This window comes from Podarcis tiliguerta (assembly GCF_965153285.1).
Source record: "Podarcis tiliguerta genome assembly, chromosome: 2".
NCBI lineage: Eukaryota > Metazoa > Chordata > Lepidosauria > Squamata > Lacertidae > Podarcis > Podarcis tiliguerta.
The window spans coordinates 95,010,854-95,027,068 of record NC_139535.1 but is presented as its reverse complement, the minus strand read 5'-3'; the positions used below and the strand labels follow the sequence as shown (position 1 = coordinate 95,027,068).

General features: G+C 46.8%; 1 protein-coding gene across 1 annotated transcript; it reads left to right on the top strand.

Moving 5' to 3' along the window:
* The first annotated feature begins 1,550 nt into the window (after positions 1–1,550).
* Positions 1,551–5,933, top strand: GPR142 (G protein-coupled receptor 142). The gene is made up of 2 exons (XM_083427899.1): positions 1,551–1,690; positions 4,400–5,933. The coding sequence occupies exons 1-2, from the start codon at positions 1,564–1,566 to the stop codon at positions 5,299–5,301; spliced, it is 1,029 nt and encodes a 342-aa protein (XP_083284025.1). The 5' UTR covers positions 1,551–1,563; the 3' UTR covers positions 5,302–5,933.
* The last annotated feature ends 10,282 nt before the right edge of the window (positions 5,934–16,215 follow it).

The window sequence follows — 16,215 nt, the reverse complement described above, 5'->3', positions numbered from 1 at the left end:
TCCAGCATATTGTTACAAAAACTGGGTGCCACCCCCACTCCAGGGGGTTCCAGTCACTCACCCAGGATCTGGGTTCCATTGAAGGATTGAGACACGGCAGAGACTGTCTTAGCTTTAAGAAATACAGTGGTACCTCGTGTTAAGTACTTAATTCATTCCGGAGGTCCATTCTTAACCTGAAACTGTTTCTTAACCTGAAGCACCACTTTAGCTAATGGGGCCTCCTGCTGGTGCTGTGTGATTTCTGTTCTCATCCTGAAGCAAAGTTCTTAACCCAAGGTACTATTTCTGGGTTAGCAGAGTCTGTAACCTGAAGTGTCTGTAACCTGAAGTGTATGTAACCCGAGGTACCACTGTATGGTTTATTCACCTATTTACACCTTCAGTCTGTATGGAAGGGTCCAGATAACTAGGAAAGGTTGGAATAAGTTATCAGCACCCATTATAAAGGTGTGTGTGTGTGCATTATTCATGATGCTGCTGTCGGTCTGTGTGACTTTATGCCTACCATTCCAACCAAAATATACCTCTATTTAGCTCCTGGCTCGGGGGGGGGGGTACTAAGCGGATCCCTCATTTTAACTTGCTTCTATTTAACGATCACTTGCTGCCCACTCCCTAAGTGGGCATCTTTGCAGGTGCTTAAATCATTGGGCCAACTCCTGTCTCAGCAGTCCACTGGCCATGGGTTCTGTCGTGTGATTTCACATGCTTGTGTGTTTGTGTACCACCCTTCTACCACTTCGCTTTACATGTCTAGCTGGCACCCTTCATTCCTTTTGGACGGGAAGGTGGGAAGTGGCTGTCGTGGCATTTCTCAAAAACCTGTAAAGGCAGTGGCGTAGCGTGGGTTGTCAGCACCCGGGGCAAGGCAAGTAATTTGCGCCCCATAACCTGTGGATTTTAGTAGGGGCAGAGAGCTGCGAGTGCGAGTGCCCCCCCCAGATGTTGCGCCCGGTGCGGCCAGCCCCCCCCTGCACCCCCCACGCTACGCCACTGTGTAAAGGTAAAGGGTAAAGGGACCCCTAACCATTAGGTGCAGTCGTGACCGACTCTGGGGTTGCGGCGCTCATCTCGCTTTATTGGCCGAGGGAGCTGGAGTACAGCGCCACCCGCGTCCCTCAAAAACCTGTAGGCAGCTGATAATCTTCAGGAAACAGAAGTCAGTGGCTGATCATACCTGGGTTGGGGGAGAGAAGAGACATCCAGCCAGTACCTCTCCATCTGTTTTCGCCTTGAATAAGACTGCTAGTAGCAGGCCAAGCGAGAGAGCCTCCGTTTATATATTGATACCAATCAGGGTGGTCTGCCACAATCTAGGGATGCACAGAGTACACCAGGAGGTTAAAACTTAATCAACAGTTGCCAAGAGCTGCCGCAACCATTGCTATATCGATCTCTCTGCTCGTGCTGTTGTTTTTCGCCCAGTGCTTAGTGAAGGGAGAATTTCAATCAAAGTGTCCCACGCTTTGTGGGAAACTGGGATGATGCAGCCAAGAGTTGACTGTATTCTTCACCATTTGCTCCTTTGCCTCCCTCCTAGCTGGAAGGTACTAAGGAAAGATGAACATGACCGAGGCAACATGGGCAAACAAAGCCAGGGACCCAGATGGGGATGGGAAATCGCCTTGTCTTGCTGGCACTGCTGCTGTCATCTATTACTGCATCCTGCTGTGCGTGGGTCTGCCAGGTAAGGAAAAGGATGAGAAGCAAGCCATCTCCACAGGTGTGTCTGGGAGAAGCTTAAGAGATACAAAGAACAAGGAGGGAGAGAAGCAGCAATTCAGAGTGAAGGAATTTTTTAATTCGCAGTACTTTGCTTTGAAAGAAAAGTGGGATTTAAATGTAGTGAAATAAAAATGTGTTTTTCTGTTTTTATTAAAAAAAAATGTTTTTAAAAAATTAAATGCTATAATAAAAAACACATCGCAACAACTTTTTTAAAAAACGAAACAAATAAAAGCCCACAACAGAATCACAGAGAGAGCTGGTATGATATAAATGCTTCTTGGAACCAACCTAAAACTTTGGTGCAAAGGGGCCAAACAGATGCACTGTTTCAAGATGTGGAGCCACCACTGAGAAGGACCTGTGTCTGGTACCCATCAACAAAAAGGGAATAATATTTTGAGACCATGTGGATCATGAGCTCTGGGGTGATAGAAAGTGGCAAATGGTGGGGAAATCTGGGTGTGGAAATAGCAAGGGCTTTAGGAAATAGTTTAGAGAGGTGTTCGCATAAATGATTTGCAAACAAATCTGACAATGAAGAGTTTGGATTTGATATCCCGCCTTTCACTCCCTTTAAGGAGTCTCAAAGCGGCTAACATTCTCCTTTTCCTTCCTCCCCCACAACAAACACTCTGTGAGGTGAGTGGGGCTGAGAGACTTCAAAGAAGTGTGACTGGCCCAAGGTCACCCAGCAGCTGCATGTGGAGGAGCGGGGAATCAAACCCGGTTCCCCAGATTACGAGACTACCGCTCTTAACCACTACACCACACTGGCTCACAATAACCTTAGGGAGTTCAGAAGGATGCAGAGCCAAGGGGTCATGTGATGAGAGAGCAGAAAGGAAACAAAGCAACAAATTTTAAAAAGGCATTTTTTTCCAAGTGAGGGTTTGTTGATACATTGCTTGGTGCGGATTAATTTACCCCTTGTTTACAAAATGAGAAACCTTTTTAATCAAATGCAGCGAGGTTCATTTATAGTGACCCAGCAGTTATCTGTTAGCAGCATTCACACACCATATTGGAAAGCAGGAAATGGAAAATGGTTATGAAATGTCCTATATGAGCAGAAGTCATAAATGCTACTAAGCTTGGTAAATAGAGGAGTGCCGAGTTCTCATAGAATTCATTACGTAAAAAAAATGGGACGTTGTAATGAGAATGAAACCCATTTCAATGCAAATAAATGTGAGGTTTTTAAAAAAGTTGCGCCAGTGGTTGGAAATAAATATAGATAGCAAATTGGGATGTTGTGCCAAAACTCCACCACGGTGTAGCGGCCTTGCTACAGTGAGAATTGGTGGGGCTTTCTTTTATTCTGCACAAAGTGGGGGTGTTCGTCGACGGCACCAAGTTCTCTGAAATTCTAAATTATAATCTGCATGAATGTCACTTAATTCTCAAACTTTGGGATACTTTGCCAAGGCACAACTGACAAGAGACCCATCTCTTTGTCTGTGGCCAACTGCATCAAAAGGACACCCCCCCCCCCCCGTGTTGTAAAAGGGACACATTTTTTGAGCTGAAAAAATTGCAGCACGCTGTGACATACCTTCAGGAAACGAAGAAAATATATATATAAGCGATTGGCTTGGGAAAGGAAAGGTTATTTAGGACAAATAGATGGTCCCCTTATGTAAAGCAGAGTATTCTTTTTAGAGCCAATCACTAGAGGGAGCCATGAGCTCATGTAGATAAGACAATCCTGGACATGCGACTGGTTTGGACAGTGCAGTAAGTGCAGCTCTGTGAATGTGTGCTGGGGAAAAGTAGACCGGAGGCCCTGAAAGAGAATCAGCGGGTGTGAAGGAGAATGTGACTAGCACTGAGGAGGGGAGAAGGTTCAGAGCCAGGCCCAAATTGAGGTACGCATGCTTCCCCAACATAAATAAGACGACTTCGGATCTCGATGGGATAGGGACCTCCACTGCTATCATAGAAAGCTGCCTTATACAGTGGTACCTTGGGTTAAGTACTTAATTCGTTCCAGAGGTCCGTTCTTAACCTGAAGCAAAACTTTAGCTAATGGGGCCTCCTGCTGCTGCCGCTGCGCCGCTGGAGCACGATTTCTGCTCTCATCCTGAAGCAAAGTTCTTAACCCGAGCTACTATTTCTGGGTTAGCGGAGTCTGTAACCTGAAACGTCTGTAACCTGAAGTGTCTGTAACCTGAGGTACCACTGTACTGAGTTAGACCACTGGCCCATCTGGCAGCTTAGTGTGGTCCACTTTGACCGGCAATGCCTGTCCTGGCTTTCCAACAGAGGACATTCCCCACCCTTGGTGGAGTCGCCAGGGATTGAACATGGGACCTTCGGCTTGCAAAGCAAATGCTCTGCTTCTGCCTGGAGAGACATTGGGCACATTGAGGAAAGCTGGAGAAGGAATGTGCAAAAGGTCACCCAATGGGTTTTATGGCTGAGTGGGGATTTGAAACCAGGGCTCCCCGACAGCCACACTGCCTGTCTTTAGCAGAGTCATTCTCTTTGGAACTACCACCACAAAACCATTTCTCTTTTTTTTTTTAATTTGTAAAACTGAGTTTTGAATCGAGCGGATTTGCAGATGGAAGCTATTGTTTATGTTCCTGTACCTTGCTTGTGGTTGTTGTTGTTTTCTGTGACAATCTCTCACCTATTCCAACTCACTTGCCTCTCTTCCTCATTTCAGTGAACATTTTGGCTGCCGTTGCGCTGACCCGCCTGGCTGCCCGCACCAAGAAGTCCTCCTACTGGTACCTCCTGGCCCTCACGGCATCCGACATTATGACCCAGGTCTTTGTCGTCTTTGCGGGCTTCATTGTGCAGGCGGCCATCTTGGGCCGCGAGGTTCCGGGCGCCTTTACCCTCACCATCAATGTGCTGCAGTTCACAGCCAATCATGCCTCCATCTGGGTGACTGTCCTGCTCACTGTAGACCGTTACGTGGCCCTCTGCCACCCACTGCAGTACAGGGCTGTGTCTTACCCAGGGCGCACCCGGAAGATCATTGGCACTGTCTTTGCAATATCATTGGCCACCGGAATCCCCTTCTACGGGTGGCTGGATGTTTGGCATGATGCCTACCCACCCACCACCATGGACAAGGTCCTGAAATGGCTTCACTGCTTCCTCATCTACTTCATCCCCTGTAGTATTTTCCTGGTGACGAATTCTGTGATCATCTACAAGCTCAAGCACTCGGGCTGGCCCCACCGGCGCCTCAGCAAGACCACAGCCATTCTGCTGGCCGTCACCACCGTCTTCATCATCCTCTGGGCTCCACGGACCATTGTCATGATCTACCACCTCTACGTGGCCTCCGTCAGACAGAACTGGGAAGTCCACCTCGCAATGGACGTTGCCAACATGGTGGCCATGCTCAACACCTCCCTCAACTTCTTCCTCTACTGCTTTGTCAGCAAGACTTTCCGGCGCACTGTCTGTGAGGTGCTGGCGTCTATCCGGCTCCCATGCACCCAATCGCCGAGGAGGAATGGCCCCTCGGATCCGGCCCTGAAACCCCTGGGAGTCTTAGATGGGACCATTCTAGGAGGAACATCACCCTTCTGCAACCAGCTCCAACATTGCTGAAAGTTTCCACAGCCCAACAGCTCACTGGGACAGATAGGCTTGGCGTCCTGGCATGACTCTGAATCCAGAGCATTAGACGACAACACAGGAGGGTCTACTAGACATGGATGCATATGTGTGCATGGATATCTATATATGTATGTTTGCATATATGTATTCTGTGTATCTGTGCATGGAGACGGGGTGTGAAAGAGAGAGAGAGAGAGACTTTGTGTGCAGAGAGATACAGTCATACCTCGGGTTGAATATGCTTCATGTTGAGCGTGTTTGAGTTGCGCTCCGCGGCAACCCGGAAGTAACGGAACGAGTTACTTCCAGGTTTCGCTGCTCACGCATGTGCAGACACTCAAAATGACATCACACGCATGTGCAGAAGCGGCGAAAAGCAACATGTGCATGCGCAGACGTGCTATCGCTAGTTATGTTTGCTTCTGGATGCAAACAGGGCTCCAGAACAGATCCCGTTCGCATCCCGAGGTACCACTGTAACCATTTACAAAGTAGGAGCGTTTCCACAGTGTGCATATATCCACATGGGGAGCTGGTCATCTGTAATATCCCAACCAATGGGACGTAAGAGGACAGGTCATTGCTGCTTTTGACCACACCACGAGTCAACATGCTCCCATGACAAAAATCAAAGGGAGGAGGCAACTAGGAGCCACTCAGGGCTCATCTATACTGTGGTTTATTGTGGATCGCAAGATTCCTGTACTGCCACACAGGTCAATTCAGAGTCCAGAGCAACTGTCTACCAGCTCCATCTGGTACTCTGGCTGAGACCTTACCTGCCTGCGTCCTGTCTTGTCAGAGTGGTACATGCTCTAGTTATCTCCCACTTCGACTACTGCAATGCACTCTCCGTGGGGCTACCTTTGAAGGTGACTCGGAAACTACAACTAATCCGGAATGTGGAAGCTAGACTGATGCCTGGGAGTGGCCACCAAGACCATATAACACCGGCCCTAAAGGATCTACATTGTCTACCATTACATTTCTGAGCACAATTCAAAGTGTTGGTGCTCACCTTTAAAGCCCTAAATGGCTTCTGCCCAGTATACCTGAAGGAGCGTCTCCACCCCCATCGTTCAGCCCGGACACTGAGATCCAGCACCAAGGGCCTTCTGGTGTTTCTCTCACTGCGAGAAGAGAGGTTACAGGGAACCAGGCAGAGGGCCTTCTCAGTAGTGGTGCTCTCCTATCAGATGTCTAGGAAATAAACAACTATCTGACTTTTAGAAGACATATGAAGACCGGGATGTTTTTAATATTTGATGTTTTACTGTGTTTTTAATATTCTGTTGGGAGCTACCCAGAGTGGCTGAGGCAACCCAGTCAGATGGGTGGCATATAAATAATAAAATTATTATTATTATTATTATTACTACTACTACTACTACTACTACTACTACTTTATGGTCCAAGCTGCTGCCCTGTGTGCTAGTTTGGTGTCGTGAGCAGCTAGTCCATTGATCTCGAACACGGGTTCAAATCCCCACAAAGGCCACTGAACCAGTCACTGTCCCTCAGCCCTTACCTACCTCACAGGATTGTGATGAGGAATAAGGGGAATAACTAGCTGCCACCTCGGCTGCCCTGAGAGCCTTTGAAGAAACTCCAAAAGGTAACAAATTTCACCCAATGAATAAAAACATGGCTTCATCCTGACATAACCCTTCCATCTTGGCTCAGTTTTGTTTGGCTGGGAAGAGGGAGTAATTCGTCCTCCTTTTATGCTGTAAAGGTAAAGGGACCCCTGACCATTAGGTCCAGTCGTGGCCGACTCTGGGGTTGCGGCGCTCATCTCGCCTTATTGGCCGAGGGAGCCGGCGTACAGCTTCCAGGTCATGTGGCCAGCATGACTAAGCTGCTTCTGGCGAACCAGAGCAGCGCACAGAGACACCGTTTACTTTTCTGCCGGAGCGGTACCTATTTATCTATCTACTTGCACTTTGACATGCTTTCAAACTGCTAGGTTGGCAGGAGCAGGGACCGAGCAACAGGAGCTCACCCCGTCGCAGGGATTCGAACCGCCAACCTTCTGATCAGCAAGTCCTAGGCTCTGTGGTTTAACCCACAGCACCACCTGCAACCCTTCCTTTTATGTTGAGGACTTGCAAATATCCTCAGTTTTGTTGCTCAGCACTAATGTTGTCACAGATCCTACCCAATGGTGGGTCATGGAACCCACACAGATATAGGATGGCATTCAAGTAAGTTTTACTAAGAGAAATTGATTAGTCGTGTTCATACATTTCAGTAGGTCTGCTATAGGTATCACTTAGTTGAATACCACCCATAATCGACCCAACACTCCTAACTGATGCTGTATGGGGGAAATGGGGCAGGAGTACATTTCCCCAGTGACAAAATATTGCAGGGTGCAAGTGTGAAAATAATGCGATACTCCCACCACAGAAGTGCTGTCAGTTTCTGGGCTGGGTGGGTGGGATTTGGAGCCCAGCCGGACTCCCCATTCTTCTTTATTCCTTTTTCATACCAGCCCTGGTCCAGAACCAAGACACAGCATTTTTTAATTCTGGAGACAGAACTCAGCATCTGACCAGAGTGGAAAACCAGGTTGCTGAAAGGTGAGCAATGAGCTCAGTCAATGCCCGAGCCTGCAAAATCCATTCCACGTTTTCAAGACTACAGGCACGCTTCTACAGGCACCCCACCCCCTTGCTTTTTGCTCCCATAATATTTGCCTTTGGGTGGGTTTCTCTCCCTCTCTGAAAAGCTCCTTTCACACCAGTCCTGAGTGCTTCTCAAACCTGGCTGCATCCCAAGTCGCTGGAGGCTGTAACACTGCCTGGGAGAAAAACTGGCTGTATCCTGCCATGCTCATCATCAGCTCATGCTCTCTCACACAAGATGCATTCATTTCAGCTCCAAACATCACATCTGTGTGTGTATACACACACACACACACACAAACACACACACGTTTGTATATGGCTGTGCAAAGCAGAAACACAAATGTATGTGGTCCATTCAAAGGCGGTTCCACCACAGGTTGACGGTGTTTGACTGGTGGCTTAGCTGAAGACACTGTAAAAAGGTAAAGACACCTCTGACCATTAGGTCCAGTCGTGGCCGACTCTGGGGTTGCGGCGCTCATCTCGCTTTATTGGCCGAGGGAGCCGGCGTACAGCTTCCAGGTCATGTGGCCAGCATGACTAAGCCGCTTCTAGCAAACCAGAGCAGCGCACGGAAACGCCGTTTACCTTCCCGCCGGAGTGGTACCTATTTATCTACTTGCACTTTGACGTGCTTTCAAACTGCTAGGTTGGCAGGAGCAGGGACCGAACAACGGGAGCTCACCCCGTTGCGGGGATTCGAACCGCCGACCTTCTGATCGGCAAGTCCTAGGCTCGGTGGTTTAACCCACAGCGCCACCTGTGTCCCTCAAAGACCCTGTGAATCCTCCTTATATCCCAGCATGGCCCAGTCTTCTCACTGAGGCGATAAACTTGGGTCTGGGGCACTTCAGGGTCTTGCCACACTTTCCGCTCCCTCAATCTGGACTTTACCATACCAGGGATACTCAAAAAGGAGAGGGTATCCCCTATTGTTGTTGATGATGATGATGATGCTTATTAATCGCCTTTCACATGCGCATTTCAAGGTAGCGGTTTCCAACCACATACTGAAATGTAGCTGAATCAGACCAGTGTATGTGGAAGATAACATGCTAATCATGCACACATTATAAACAAAAAACATAAAACTGGATCTCAACAGCTCATCAGATACAAAGTCCCTACCTGGAAGCACCCTTAAAATGCCTGAGTTTTTTAAATACACATTAAACATCACCAGTCAATATTCTCTCTCCCATCACAAGAGGGCAGAAGAGACAGGGTCAGGAAAGGAGTGGACAGAAATAGACTTGAGAAAAACTATATTGATTTTTACCGACATTTGACGTTTTTTCCCACAAGCCCTAGGGGTTTTTCATTTGCATTTTTTTTAAGAGGGGGAGAGCAGGATAGAAACTACTTTCCCCATTAAGGGTGTTTCCTTTGGGCCTGGCTGCTCAATATAGATGTAAAAACTTAGGCTGGATCTAGACAAATCAAAAAAATGTGTTTCAGGAAAACATGTTGTAAACTTCAAAATGGGAAATCACATTGGCGAAAGATGGGACTCTGCAGCGCCATCTGGTGCCACAGTGTTATAACGCATATAAAACGCTTTTTCTTTACTAATGTAGCTGTGTCCTTAATCACACCTTTAATGAAAATAAACAACAGAGAAGCCTGCAAGGATTGTACTGTATTGATTTGCGTGCCTTTCTTTGAATGTACAATTGTAATATGCAGTCACCTGATTGTCAAGGGACTTAGATCTCACAGTCCCTGGTCAATAGGCTCAGCTGAAGAAATGGCTGAATGCTCCTAACTGAGTCAATTTTTCTAGCAGTGTAGTTACGATCCTGTGGTTTTGGCTGGGTGTGCTTTCACCAGAAGGCTATTTTAGTAGCTCCCATCACGCAATGTTTTTTTTAAAAACAAAAAAATGAAAAGAAAGCTTGCATTTTATGGGAAACATTTAGGCTGCCCCCTCCCTTGTTTGTTTTTTAAATAGAAACAACTTTTTTCAGAGATAATTTGTGTTACAACAGAGTGCTAGAACTGGAGAAAAGGGATCTTTCCAAAGATCGCTTGAGCACTTCCACTCATGTCAGTGAAACATATTCACATGCTTGTATTTAGTTTTTTATTACAGTGGTACCTCGGGTTACATACGCTTCAGGTTACAGACTCCGCTAACCCAGAAATAGTGCTTCAGGTTAAGAACTTTGCTTCAGGATGAGAACAGAAATTGTGCTCCTGCGGCGCGGCGGCAGCAGGAGGCCCCATTAGCTAAAGTGGTGCTTCAGGTTAAGAACAGTTTCAGGTCAAGTACGGACCTCTGGAACGAATTAAGTACTTAACCCCAGGTGCCACTGTATTTCACATTGACGACTTCTTGTTGTTTAGTCGCATCCGACTCTTCGTGACCCCATGGACCAGAGCACGCCAGGCCCTCCTGTCTTCCAGTTGCTCCCACAGTTTGGTCAAACTCATGTTTGTATCTTCGAGAACACTGTCTAACCATCTCGTCCTCTGTTGTCCCCTTCTCCTTGTGCCCTCAATCTTTCCCAACACCAGGGTCTTTTCCGGGGAGTCTTCTCTTCTCATGCGGTGGCCAAAGTATTGGAGCCTCAGCTTCAGGATATGTCACATTGACTTACAAATGTTATATAATCTTACATTCCACTAGCAGCACAGCAAAGCTTTGGGATACCAAAATGCTTTCTCAGCAGGCCATTCAAGAAAAGTATCACCCAGGTTTTAATATTTGCATTAGAGATATCAGTAAAATAGCGCAAAACAATAAGTATCCATAAACGAAGCGTGGTGAGTAGCCAATAGCTGCAGGAGCAAGGGACACTGGATGGAAGTGTGTGGTGCTGCAAACTGCAAGTGCCCTTGATAAGAGGGAGAAAACTGCATTTTCTCAGCAGCATTTTCTCTGTTCTCTTTACAGGGCAGTTCTGTACATGTCTGCCCAGACGGAAGTCCCACTGTCCCACTGATTTCACAGGGCTTACTCCTAGCTCAGTTGATATAGGATTGCAGGCAATGAGAGGCTTATTCGTGGCCTGTGAATTTGTATCACTGCTCTCTGCACTAAATAAATGAGTGGGTGGGTGCAAGTGCAATCATATACACAGTGCTTCTTTCGTGGGGGGGACGCAGGGGTATGCATACCCCTAAACATTTTGTGAATCTTTGTACTTTTGTCCATTTACTCTATTTATTTTCCCCCATTGGAACTATAAAATGGTGGTTTTTTGGAGTCAAAATGAGAGTACCCCAAAACATTTTATAAGAAAAAAGCACTGCGTATAAATATTTGCTAGTTGCTTTGAGAGGCGGTGGCTCGACAAAGCGGGATTTTAAATAGAAATAAATAAAACAATAAAAAATAGCAGTTCAAAAGCATACCAATGCAAGTAGATAAATAAAACAATATAAACACAATTGCAGAGGAAAAGAGACGTCTAGATCTCCCCATAGCAAGTGAGCAGCTGATGGCGGTACATTTTTAAAAGACGTCATCCCAAAAGGCCCTGTGAGGCAGATGGTCCGGAAATGGAGACATTTTGTGAAAATCTCCGATACTGGACACAGCATCTTTATCAGAAAACTCTCTGCCTCGGAGGGCATTTTGGAATGGCTGCTCTTATTGCACAATGACACCTCTGTGCTTTAAAACACGTTTCGTTTCTTCTGGCTGCTGTTACCATCTTTGGCAGGTTTTAAATGGCCGCTTGCCAAAAGTAGCTGCCTTTGCTCAAATTCCAGGCACAGATCCAAAGGCCGATTGCTGTCCTTTAGCTAACTGGGCAGCTTTGACAGGTGAGCAGTGGGATGTTGTAGGGCTGGAAAGCAAAGTCAATGGGGTGCTTCAAGAAAACCACTTGCTATGGGCCCAGTGCAGCTCAGGCATTCCAGTTCTTCACAGCTTCCAGTTTACATCACCCTCATAAACATGCCACCCTGTTCCCAAGCGCTGAATCTGGATTTACCATTTCCACATGGTGCTTTATTATATTACTTAGCCAGTGCTTTTTTTCTATTAAAAAATGTTTAGGGGTACTCTCATTTTGACTCAAGAAAATCACCATTTAGTAGTTCAAATTGGGGAAAATAAATACAGTAAATGGACAAAAGTACAAAGAACATGCATTATCTCATATTACATAGCTGGCAGCTGGCAGTAAATTCCATGTTGGCTTGAGGTTGTGTACACTAACATCTTCCCAATTCCTCTGCTTGCTGTTGGTGAAAAATAGTAATTTTCCTACTCATATTGAAATACTGCCCCTCAATGAGGTCAAATTTTCATCAATAAAACACCCCACATCCACATTCCACACTGCTTCACACATTAAACGCTCACTTCAGACTCAGGAAACACTGGAAAAGGAAATGAAGCCGCCATCGGAGGTGGTAACAACGGAACTGACGATTCACTTTGCTAGAGAAGAAACTAAAAATTGTAACATTTTTAGTTTCTTCTCCCGTTAGATTCACAAAATGTTTAGGGGTATGTGTACCCCTGCTTCTCCCCAGAAAAAAGGCACTGTACTTAGCAGATTTTTCCATGGAAATGGTAAATCTGAATTGAATGGGAAGAGAAGATGAGAGAGCATTTTTGATGAGGACATTGTGTGGTCGCTGCAGAAAACCCCCCAAAAGTTTGCATGCATGAGCAGCGCCAGTTTTGCAATAAACTGCTGTGTGACAGCCTCCTATATCAACTCATATGCATTATGTGAGACTTTCTTAGTGTTCTTTCAATAAGGGATGCTGCCTTGAATTAAGGTATCTATTTTGGTAGCCTGGGAGAGAATACAGACATTTTGATTGGCACTGCAGTAGGAAAAAGAATTCAGTGTCATTCGAAATCATGCCGTCTGATATGCAGGAAACTTCCTTCAATGGGTCACCAGCTTTGATCCATCAATCTGACTGTATTGTCCACAGTGACGGGCAGCAGTTCTCTGGGATCTCAGGAAAAGATCTCTTCCAGCCCTACTTAGAGATGCCAAGGGGTAGACCATGGGTCAGCAAACTAAGGCCCACAGGTGGAGGAAGGGAGCTGGGCTTTGATTGGTGCCAGCCAATCCGAAGCCTCACCACCCGCACACTGAGACGTGGCCCAGACTCGCCACCCGCCCGCCAGCCTCTCTGTCCATGGCTGCGTTGTGGGCATCGTGACTGGTGCGTCATGGGGCTTCGGCTGGAGCTTGGTGCGCCTGCTGGTCCCACATCTGGCACCAGAAAAGAGAGGCGCCGCCATTGCCACCGGCTCCCAACCTTAGGCAGAGCGGAGGAGGAGGTAGGAAAGCAGGGGGAGGGGAGGGGGGAGAGAGGGGGAGAGATAGAAGCCCCCCTCCACCGCGTGCAGTCTGGCCTGCCACAAGGTCTGAGAGACGTTGAACCGGCCCCCTCCTTAAAAAGTTTGCTGACCCCTGGGGTAGGCCTTTGCATGGTCATCTTATAACATAGGGTGGGCCAAATAGAGAGAGAAATGTGTCTTCTTTTCATTCATTGGTGTTGGGAGCGAGTTATGCAAGTTGGAGTTCACTCTTTATGAGCAAGAACCCAATCTGTACAGACTTGGCAGAGTTTCAGGCCTAATGGGCACAGCAGCTCATCCTCAGCATATATTGCCCCATGGATTAGTTGCTGAAACTGGGGAAAAACCCCACCACCCCCACAGCTGTCTAAGTCCTGTCCTTCCCAGGGTTTCCCCCAAGCAATCAGAGACTGTGCCTTTGTGAAGCTAATTTCTCCTCCACCCTTTTCATGCCTCTTCTGATTTTGGGAGACCAGGTGCGGAGCTTGTCGCAGCAGGAGAGGGAGACTCCCGTGACTCTTCACCACCCGGACTCATCTCTGCCTCTTGGCCTCCCTCCTCTCCTGCTTCAGCTTCTGCCTCTGATTTTGGACTTCTCTCTGCCACAGACTCCCCTAGCTCACTAAGCCCTGTTACCTCTTTGAATAGCCCGTGCTGATGAGAGGGGCACTTTCTAGATGCACTCACCTGTTTGCTATTTAAAGCACAATGCTGCCCTAGCTAGAATTTCTGATCCAGCATAGAAAGGCTTAGTGTATTGCGTTTTATAGTCTTCCAAAGCAACTACTCTATTCCGAACTTAAAAATGGAAAACATGATGCCGGTGGTTAAAAGACTCTCTCAAGGCAAATCTCAAAAAATATTGTATAAACACCGACAACTGGGAAACACAGGCCTGTAAGCGCTCCAGTTGGAGAATAGCCTTTACCAAAGGTGTAATGGGCTTTGAAGACGCTCAAATTGAGGACAAAAGGGAGAAACATGCTGAGAGGAATGCATGCTTGGCAAACCCTCACAGTGGTCAACTCCTGCCCAGAAACCTAGGTCCCTACTGTGGAAGGACGTGTGGATCCAGAATTGGCCTCCACAGTCACTTACGGACTCCCTGTTAAGACCAGGTTCATGGAAGACAATCTTACTCAGCTACGAGTGATCGCCAAAGAAGAAGAAGAAGTTACCTCTTCAGCTTCTGACACCTCCACCTCCCAGACTTTCTCTTTTCTTTATGACCTCTCATTGTCTTCCCACCGCCAGTCCCCAGGCTCTGAGCTGTCTTCCCTTGGGGGTTCCCCAGCTGCTTCCTCCCGCCATTCCTCTGCATCCAACCGATCCATGACATCTGGTGCCTATTGCCTGCTTAATCTGCTCGCTGGTACTCTTTTCATCCTTCAAAGTGGAGGAGGCTGGCAGACAAGGTCGCTTTCGCTGTTAGACTGTTGTTGTTTTTTTGGTGTGTGCTTTTTAAGAAAAAGACCTGAGTTAATAGGGTTGGTGTAGCGCTCCTTCCCCCACCTCAATCCTCCAAGAAGCTCTGGAGTCATTAGGGGCTGATTGGATTCACTTGGCAAACACAGACAAAGGTCTGGCTGTTGTTGACTGTGCCGTAAAGTGTCCATCTGACTTCATCTGCTCTGTTTGAACAAAGGATTTCCTGTTGGTGTGCTGATGTGTCCTTGGGCACTGCTGGCTGGGTTGAATGGTTATGCTCCCAGGGTTCTCTCTCCCCCTTCCCAAAATATGAACACATAATGTTGGTGGAAGATGGCAGCTACTATAGCTGGGGAAGATGTTGTGCCTGTGTGTGCATGCAAACTCACGGAACTACACACACACATGCATACACACTGCATTTGCTCAAAGCAGGTGGAGCCTAATTCAGAGAACGTGCCGTCTGTAAAAAATACGCCACATTTTATTTATTTACACAGTATTAGAGCCGACCTTTTCACAAATCCTTTTTTCAATGTAATAAAAGACAACATAAAAACGCAATAAGACTTTAAAAACAATCAACGCACAAAGCTGAACAGCAGCAGAATAATCGGAAGTGGTACAGTTCAGAATTCTACCAACTCTGTCGTTTACCTGCTCATTGCGTATTAAAGCTGTTGTAAGAATTTAAAGTCTCAGATATATAAATTAAATGTACAAGGCAAACACGTACATAAATATATAAACCACATGTCTGAAACAGTACAGGAAGACAGTCCTGAAACCATTTTGACTCCCCCAAACTGACCAAATGTTTCTCTGCAAGGAGGGAGGAAATGGAAAAAAAAACCTCCCCCATTGTCTCTGTGCTCACAAATCCTGCCTTAAGGGCACATTTAAGGAGTGAATAGGGTGAGCCTATGACCTGGCTCAGGAATTAAGTATTTATCATTACAAAAGAATGGCCAGGCTGCCCGGGTGATCCAATCAGTGACCATTGACAGGTTTTTTGCCAGACAGGATTTTGCTGGAGACCACCTCTTTCTGTGATGTATGCATGATGTATTGGGGTGGTAGTCTTGGGATACACCCCTTCTGTGATGTATGTATGATATTTCTGGGGGTGGTCCTGAGTTTGAGGGTGGGCAATTTCAAAAGTTTATATAGTGGCGGGCACACCTTTGCTCCGGGTTCTTCCTCTTTCCTGCTTGTGGTGAGTGAGGACCCTGTGGCAGCAGTTTAATAAAGATCAAGCTTAATAGCTGCTTTGCTTCTCAATATTCTCTGGTTGGCCTCTGTTATTTTCTCCTACCGATAGGGAACCCACTTAAGGACTCTATACGTGCTCCGGAATACCCCATAAGGGAAAAGGGCAGGTTTTGTTTACAACAAAGCCAATTTAAGAAAGGGATTCACACGCAAACCATCTACTTTGCACAGGTACATAGTGTTCTCAGCCCGTTAACAAACAAACAAAACTCACATTTTACTGCTTCCAAGGTTTAGCCACACAGCCCACTGTGCATTAGTAAATGGGGAAGCTGAACTGCCTTGTGCTACGCTGAC

Excerpts from the sequence above, each read along its gene's own strand:
- GPR142 (XM_083427899.1), top strand. The coding sequence starts at position 1,564 with ATGAACATGACCGAGGCAACATGGGCAAACAAAGCCAGGGACCCAGAT. Across the intron at positions 1,691-4,399 it reads GCTGTGCGTGGGTCTGCCAG|TGAACATTTTGGCTGCCGTT; the intron begins GTAAGGAAAAGG and ends TCCTCATTTCAG.